The sequence below is a fragment of the Camelina sativa genome, chromosome 13 (genome assembly GCF_000633955.1).
Source record: "Camelina sativa cultivar DH55 chromosome 13, Cs, whole genome shotgun sequence".
NCBI lineage: Eukaryota > Viridiplantae > Streptophyta > Magnoliopsida > Brassicales > Brassicaceae > Camelina > Camelina sativa.
Window position 1 is genome coordinate 2,857,943 of NC_025697.1, and position 9,718 is coordinate 2,867,660.

A 9,718-nucleotide genomic window follows, 5' to 3' on the forward strand; every position below is an offset into this window, starting at 1 on the left:
TGGCAGTTTCATAAGGAATTCAATACTCTCTTTGAAATGATTGACTGCAGAGCTTGAGTCTCCCATTGCTCGGCTGCAACAACAAAACAAATTAAGTTAACCATCGAACTCAAGCCCCCCGAAAGAAAGATTTTCAACACACCAAACAGAACGGCAATCATTTCGGCCAAAATAACGTAGTTCAGGGGCCACACACTTGAGGAACTCCTAACACTAAAAAATCACATACAACCAAAGTGTCTACAATCAGTCAAATGAGATCATAACAGAGCATACTGACGACCCTTTCAAATCTTTTTTTGTTTACAGAAACTCGATAATGGACAAATGTTGGAGATAAACATATATTAAACTAAATGATGTTAATAAAAATATATTAAAATTTATTGTATATGGTTTATAATTTTTTTTTGTTATAATACACTGATTTATATCGATATACAAATCTTTTATGTATGTTATCATCAAAAGTGTATTTTTTATATCAAGATATACTGTATCTTACAAATATATTATTTACTACCACCTAGAAAATGTCTATATGAACAAATTAAACCAACTATTATATCTCTTTACTTTCACTTTTATATATTTTCTTTAATCACTAATTTTGTTGGCTCAAAAAACATTTTGAATAAAAAAAAAATTACATCACAAAAGTGTATGTCTAACCATGGAGAGAACTTCAGTTTCAGGAGTGTCAAAATGGGTAATCCGACCCGACCCATACCCACATGGGTTCGAGACTTTCGTGGGCGGGTTCAACCCGACCCATTTATTATAATGGGTTGAACTTATATACCCAAACCCAATAATATAAAACCTAATGGTTAAATGGGTTATACGAGTTACCCATATATAAATAAAATAAAATAATTAATATTAAATCCATAACATATTATATAAAATAAATATAAAACCAACCAAAGTTTTCAAACTTAAGAAAATAATATATAGATATTAAAATAGAAAGAACATCCTAAAATCCTAAAGCCAAAAATCTATAAAACCAAAATAAAAAGTCATTCTTAATTTAAAATAAAAACCATTCTTAATTTAAAATTAAAAAAACACTTGAATCAATGAATCTTCTGTAATTGATCCAGTCAGATTCTTTAACTTCATAGTCTTCATATATACATATTATATTATATTATATTATATATATATATATATATATTATTTTTGTTTTTTTTCGATTAACCCATGGGTAACCCATAACCCTAATGGGTTTACTCCGTTAAACCCACTAACCCATTGGACTAACGCATCAAAACCCATTTATTTATATAGGTATAAAAACTTAACCCATACCCGTTAAAATAATAGACAAACAGGGTAAACCCATGGGTTTTTACCCATTTTGACACCCCTACTCGGTTCTGCCCTCCTCCCTTATGGAGAGAATCTTGCGTTCAACCTCCTCCACTATTATAACAACCCGTCCTGTAGACCCCACTAGCCTCACTGCTAGCTGCCCCAACGGACCGTCCGCAGACCCCACTAGCCTCACTGGTAGCCGTACATAAAAATCAATTTTTATGTAACAACCCGTCCCGTGGACCCCACTAGCCTCACTGCTAGCTGCCCTAACGGACCATCCGCGGACCCCACTACCCTCACTGCTAGCCGTCCCAACGGAACCCAAGCTGGCCCTGCAGGGCATCGATAGATCAATTGGTGACAACTTGTCCTGTGGGAAGGTTGTTAAAGGGTGGGGACCAGGGTTCGAGGAACGCCTGGCGCACCAATAACCTACTGTGGATTTGGATGAGTAGTTCCATTTGCCATGGTGATGGGTTAGAATCGATGCCCTGCAGGGCCAATTGGTGGCAACTTGTCTTGTGGGAAGGTTGTTAAAGGGTGAGGACCAGGGTTCGAGGAACGCTTGGCCCACCAATAACCTACTGGTGGATTGGGATATCCACAGTGATGGGTTAGGATCGATGCCATGCAGGGCTAGCTTGGGGTCCGTTGGGACGGCTAGCAGTGAGGCTAGTGGGGTCTGCGGACGGTCCATTGGGGCAGCTAGTAGTGAAGCTAGTGGGGTCCACGGGATGGGTTGTTACAATTATGAAGAGAACCTTCGCTCCGCCTTCCTCCCTCGGAGAGATAACCTTGCGTCTAACCTCCCCCACCTTCCTCCCTTGCGGAAATAACCTTGCGTCCAACATCCTCCACCATAGAGAGAACCTCGGCTCTGCCCTCCTCCTGTGTGGAGAGAACATGTTCACGTCTTTTAGCTATTTAAAAGTGGCTTGCTCCAGCAACCAATGAAACTAAAGACCATTTTCCAACGTCACAAAATCTTTTGAAAGTAACTAATGTTAAATTTCCCAATATATTTCATGGAAGTTTCTTTGACACACCATGATGTAGCCTCTGTCTCCAAGCTCCTATGGATCTATCAACAACGATGTATGTTTTTCCAATCTATCTATGTTTGTTGTAGGCTTGTGTTTGATTAGCCTATTTTATCCAACCATTAGATTGATAATATTCTTCTCTTTCTCTCCTTTTGAGATTGAAATGGTAACAATTATGTTTGCACAAAAAAAGTCTATGACCAACCAATCAAGGTTGAAAAATTAGAAGAAAATTAATTTGACATAATTAATGAAATAATAGAAAATTATAAGCATTGTAATTAGGATATGAATCTCAAATAATTCAAAAAATGAAAATATAAATTTAATAAAACAATCTAAAACTACCACAATATATTTTAAAATACAGTATTAGAAAAAGAAGATGCATATATTAATCTTCCATTTTTTTTGGGGTCAACATATTACTTTCAAACTGAAAAAGTAGAAAGTAGGAGTATATTTTGGTTTAAAAAAACAAGGAATTTTTTTCTTCCCATTAAAAAGGTTTGACCAATAGAACAAAGTTGCAAACAATATTTTTGAATAAAACAATATTTTTGGATAAATTATTTTGTTAGACGAATAATATGAGACGATCTATGTTTCTATAGAAGTGAGTATTAACATTTTTTAGAATTAATAATTTTATGTATATTTTCTTTAATCTCTTTTCTATTTTATGAGAAAATTTATTCCAATGAGCCTATTGTTTTCCTAAAAATTTCTTGCTTCTCACTTTTTTGTAAAACGTATTATCGTTTGATGATAAGAATGCTTTTTGTTTAGTTGATCTAGTGTTATATAATCTCTGTTGTTATATTGCTTTTGTGTATTCATCTTTTTTTTTTATGCTACTTGTCCTGGAAATTAATATAAATAATAATAATACAGTGAGAAATTTGTTAATCCTAAAAATCTTAGTTATTATGCATAAGAAATTTTGTTAACACTTCAAAGTCAAATATTGCATAGTATGCATTATGAAATTTAGAAACCAAACAAAATTCAAAGAAACGACGATGAAAACACGTGGTAATATTTACGAATCTTTTTATATAGTTGCTTTGATTAGACAACGAACAAATTGCCTTCAAGACTTGTTCAAGAACGATGATGTGTCAAACAAAAGATTAATAAAAAACAAAGAATAAAATTTTACCAAAAAAGACAAAGCTAGTCGAAATTATTTTGTTTGGTGAAAAATATGTCATAATCTATTTGCTTATATAGAGGGGTGTATTTACAATCCTTTTTTTAAGATTAACAAAGTTTTTTTTTATTATAATAAGATTACAATTATCTTACGCATCGTTTTACCAAGCTTGAAAACTGTGATTTCTGATCGTTAAAATTCACATGTGTCATGATCTGATGAGTTACTAACTTTGATATGTGATTTCTGATCGTTAAAATTGATACGTGTCACGATCTGATGAATTATTAACTTGGATATTTAATCGTTATAACTTATACGTGTCATGATCTGGTGAGTTTTCAACTTTGATCTCTGATCATTAAAACTAACATGTGTCATGATCGGGTGAGTTATTAATTTTGAGAACCAAACTTTATATAATAAGATAGAAATAATGTTGAAAATGATTTAATTATAACATAGGACTTTCTTATACATGTATCTATAATCTACAAACATGTATCAATTCATTAAAGTAATACCTTATAACATTAAGGTCTAAGGTTATATAATACATATGGTGCTTCTCAATTAATAATATGGGATTTACTGACATAGTCATTAAACATATATTTTTATTTAAAAAAATTACGATCACATATTTTTATCAAACATTTTTTTTTTTGACATATACATTACAATCAACTCATAAGATGTTCATATATCATCATTTTAAATATTTTCCACAATGGGTTATTTTAAATGTAATGTTGTTTGGTTAAATGTTAAAAAAGATATTCGTTCATAGTGAAAATTCCAAACTTTACCATCCATCAACTTTGTGAGGATAAGAAATACACATGTGAGATTCAAACTAAAATATGAAAATAGTTACATTTATTTTATTTCACTTTTACCTATGAAAAGCTCTGTAATGAATTGTTGAACTTCAGTTTCATATATTTTTTTTTAAATTAATGTAAAAAATTAATAATTTGGAATAAGATATATGCATAACATACTATATATTTTAAAACTATTAACAAGACAATGCTATAAAACCATTTATAAATATCTTTAAAAAATAAGAAGAATCTTCTAATCTACTAATAGTTATCTTTTTTTTTTTCATGGGATTAATTTATTTTTCTTTTCCTTAAGAAACAAGAATCCAATAAAGAAAAATTTAGAAAATTAATGTTCACTTCATCTTGTTGGCAATTGTCAATACCTTTAAAGCTAATTTTGAGAAAATTATGTTAATTAATTACTTTATTTTGGCCTAATTACAAAACCACATCTATACATACTTTAATTTTCTCATAATCAAAATTTTCTTCTAATAACAGACCACTTTAGATTCCCATTAATTCAATTGGCAAAATCATTAATAGCAATTTAAAAGAAAATCTATCGTCTTGCATGCAACCGTACCTTTTTGTAACATTCATATTAATTAGATTCTCTTCACTTATTTTATTGTACTAGTTTCCTTAACTGACATTTTTCCAAATCACCTTTCACACTAAACAGACGACTTTTTTTTTTGACAAGCAGACGTTAAAAAAAAGCAGCTGATTAGATTTGACTTTTGAATTTTGATTACAAAGGAAATGTAACAGACATCACTAAAAAATAACTAAGAATCAGTTACAAAATTTTCATACTTTATATTATATATAAAAAAAGAGTTTGAGAATAAAAAGATAGCAATGATTTTATACATTGTACATACAATAAATTCTAACAAGAAAATAGTTATATGATCTTTATAATAATATCATTTCAAAACCTGTTTTCAACAAATACTGCCATTATGTTAAAATATGAAAAAGTTAAACTATTAAATATTACTTCCTCCATTTCATAATATAAGATGTTTTAAAGGAGATTTTTATTTCATAATATAGGATGTTTTCAAATTTTTACGCAACTTTTAGATTAATTTAATATTTTATATTATGCAGTATTGTTTCTGATTGGTTGAACATTTTAAAAGTAAATTCTTATTAATCAGCTTGGTTTTAGTTAAAACATCCTATATTTTGAGATGGAAGGAGTATAATTGAAAATATTATATTATGGATATGCGTATTGATAACTATAATTCCCACTTTCGGACAAAAAATATTGGTTTAGAAATTTAATTGTTATGTTAAAACTAAACTAATAATTTGAATGTAGAAAAATGCTAAAATGTAACTGATGCATTACCGATCTTTTATATTTTAAAGTTTGACTTGGTATACTACCGACAAAATATTGTTTATACTAAATAAAGAACTATTTACAAATAACATAATGTAAATTAAAGTGTTCCAAATGCGACAAAAGTTCAGATATGATGTNAAAATATTGTTTTAGAAATTTAATTGTTATGTTAAAACTAAACTAATAATTTGAATGTAGAAAAATGCTAAAATGTAACAGATGCATTACCGATCTTTTATATTTTAAAGTTTGACTTGGTATACTATCGACGAAATATCGTTTATACTAAATAAATAACTATTTACAAATAACACAACATAAATTAAAGTGTCCCAAATGTGACAAAAGTTCAGATATGATGTTGTCGTTTTTATTAATCATAATGATTGAAATTATTTAATAATATTTAAGTATAGTCAACGTTTTTAACACGCGTAATCTTCATATTATATGATAAATTTTAAATATCCAATATATATATATATATATATATTACATAATATTTTCATATATATAATTTTATTATTTGCTAAGTTAGTAATAGAAAATATAAAGTAAGGGTCATAATTTTTTATCAAATAAGTAAATATTAAAATGCAAATGTAATCTTTTAGTAAAATAATTAAACGTATTTGATGTGTGCACCCCTAATTCAATGTCATAAGTAATTGAGATCATGTTTTATATTTTATGGATTCTTATTTTTGATTAAAAATCCGAAGTTAAAAACCTTCAAACAGTTTAGAATTAACTTCGATATCGAGAATTTTGTATCTAGACTTAATCTTTAATTGATCTTAAATAGTTTTTGACAAACATAACCAATCTCTGTTTAAAAACACAATATAGGATACAAAAATAGCAAATACATATAGTTATGAAAAAGTAGTTTAGTGATTGTAAAATTTATTTCGAGATTAGTAGATTAGGTACAAGTCATTTTGATGTGATTTTAATCATAGTTAGTCATAATACTCCTCTGACGTAACCTTGCCTGTTTTTGTCAAGACAAACACCATCTCTGTTGGCTCAGCTTCTGCTCTATTCCAACGAGCTTTGCTCATCGGATACTCCTCCGGCGTTAACCTGTCCGTGTATGAGGCAGTTCTTTCAAAGTCACAATATATGTTGACTAAATATGTACCAGTTGATGTTTATGTATTGATGACTATTTTTTTTCATGGGTGTTCTTGTGATAGTTAGTTTCAATACTTCTCCTGGTCTCCTATCAAGTTTGTGTCTCTATGTTTGATTTATGCTTTAATTGTTTTATTTTACAAGTTAGCTATTCGAGAATGTCCGAATATGCTTTATCTCCCTATATCTTTCTAATTCTAATCTAAGTTTGGGTCAGGGGTGACAAAAAAAAAAGTCATAATACACAGCTAAATAGTAAAAATATCTGACTGTGACTAATTTGGGTTTTGGTGTGAGATTGGGCAACAAAGTACCCCAAATCTTAGTTGTGAATGTCAAATGCTATTTTTTATACAAAACAGAAACTTCTAATAAAATTGTGTACTCTGCTACATTATGTAGTAAAATAAGTTTTTGGTTACACAGTTTTCAACTACATCAATTTTTCATTGGGTTAACTTTATACAAATCAAAGTTCATATTGAACTCATAATAAAATTTCATACTTCATTTTGGAATTTCTACATAAAATAATCTAAAATCCTCCCTTTATAGCACAAATCCAACAAAGATGTACGAAATCTATATGAAAATCAATCCTAAAAAAGAAATAAAAGATCTGGAGAAATATTTAAATTTCAGAATACATTTTTATAAAACAATTTTTTTTGGGTTGTATCTATAATAAATTTATTGGTTAATAGCATTAATTTTTTCTTACTTAGCCTAGATTTTTTACATTAATTAGCACACGGTAATATTTTGTTGTATCTATCTTTTCTATTTTTTTCTCAACTTTTCTTAAATTTCAATATTATTATTAAAATAGTAAATAAAATTAAGTTTTGATTTATCATATATTATTATTATTTATTTCTAAAAACAATACTTTTATATACACCAGTACATTTTTGCCAAATGTTACATTTGTGTGTCTACTTTACACGCCTTTATATATTGAGCTTTGTGCAACCTAAATAGTTCATACAGACTTGATTAAAAAAAAAAAAATAGGAGAAAAACAAACTTCATACAAGGATTAGTAGAATGACTTTTGCTGAATCTCTCCCCAACATAAGCTCTGACTTGAGAATCAACGTTCTGGTTGTGGACGATGATCCTGTTTTCCGTCGTGCTATTTCACAAATGCTTGTACAGTCTAGATACAGAGGTGATNTATTGAACTCATAATAAAATTTCATACTTCATTTTGGAATTTCTACATAAAATAATCTAAAATCCTCCCTTTATAGCACAAATCCAACAAAGATGTACGAAATCTATATGAAAATCAATCCTAAAAAAGAAATAAAAGATCTGGAGAAATATTTAAATTTCAGAATACATTTTTATAAAACAATTTTTTTTGGGTTGTATCTATAATAAATTTATTGGTTAATAGCATTAATTTTTTCTTACTTAGCCTAGATTTTTTACATTAATTAGCACACGGTAATATTTTGTTGTATCTATCTTTTCTATTTTTTTCTCAACTTTTCTTAAATTTCAATATTATTATTAAAATAGTAAATAAAATTAAGTTTTGATTTATCATATATTATTATTATTTATTTCTAAAAACAATACTTTTATATACACCAGTACATTTTTGCCAAATGTTACATTTGTGTGTCTACTTTACACGCCTTTATATATTGAGCTTTGTGCAACCTAAATAGTTCATACAGACTTGATTAAAAAAAAAAAAATAGGAGAAAAACAAACTTCATACAAGGATTAGTAGAATGACTTTTGCTGAATCTCTCCCCAACATAAGCTCTGACTTGAGAATCAACGTTCTGGTTGTGGACGATGATCCTGTTTTCCGTCGTGCTATTTCACAAATGCTTGTACAGTCTAGATACAGAGGTGATATTCTTATTATATATCATATATGATATGTTTAGTGAGTTTTTGTTTGTAGTTTCATTTAGATTTTTCTTTCTACTACATTTTAGCATGATATACATATTTTTCGAGAAACAACTAGAATGATTTTTTTTCTTCTTGTTAAACAAATCATCCAGATTCGAATTACAATTACATGCACACATCTAAAAATTTTGAAATTATATTTTGGTTAAATGATTTAAGATCCATCGGTTATGGAGATCACAGTTATAGCTGAAGGAGACCCGACGAAAGCATTGGCTATTCTAAAACATCAACGAAACAATATCGATCTCATAATCACAGATTATAACATGCTTAGCATGAACGGTCTACAACTCAAAAGAAGAATCACTGAGGAAATTGGAAATTTACCTGTCATTGGTATATATTTTTCTCTTTACAACTTCAATCAAAGAATAATAATTTTTTCGTTCTATTTTGTAAGATATATTTAACCTTACATTTCTTTGAAAATAAAAGCTGTGTCAGCGGACGCCAACAAGGAGAAGGAGAGTTTATCTTGTGGAGCGATGGGGTTCCTTCCAAAACCCATACATGCAACTGACCTACCAAAGATTTACCAACTTGCTTTAACCTATAAGAGGAACGGTAAGTCAACATTAGGGACTGAGCCCAACCACAAGGCCAATTACACAGGTGTTAGTGTCCCCCAGCAAATCAAGATGCTTCCTGAACAAGCTAATGTCTTGAAGACCAGGAAGAAGTACTCATCTAAAGCTGATTCAAGATCCTTGAACAGTACAAACGGAAGTTGTCTAATTAGTACCGATGGTTCAAGAAAAAATCGGAAAAGAAAACCTAACGGTGGTAGTGAGGATGGTGCGTCTCCGTCGCAGCCCTCCAAGAAGCCTAAGGTTTCGTGGACGGATGGTCTCAACGACCTATTCCTACAAGCTATCCAACATATCGGTCTTGATAGTAAGTGTTTTGATTTTTTCTATAAACTTTTGAT

The 9,718-nt window shown here is 29.5% G+C and overlaps 1 protein-coding gene across 1 annotated transcript in view; it reads left to right on the top strand.

Annotated features, from left to right (window-relative positions):
• The window catches only part of LOC104734737 (putative two-component response regulator ARR21), a 4,551-nt gene continuing 3,430 nt past the window's right edge, over positions 8,598–9,718 (top strand). Inside the window, exons 1-3 of the mRNA XM_010454374.2 lie at positions 8,598–8,721; positions 8,947–9,126; positions 9,226–9,684. Of these exons, the coding sequence (XP_010452676.1) occupies positions 8,598–8,721; positions 8,947–9,126; positions 9,226–9,684 (763 nt within the window). The remainder of the gene's footprint in view (positions 8,722–8,946; positions 9,127–9,225; positions 9,685–9,718) is intronic.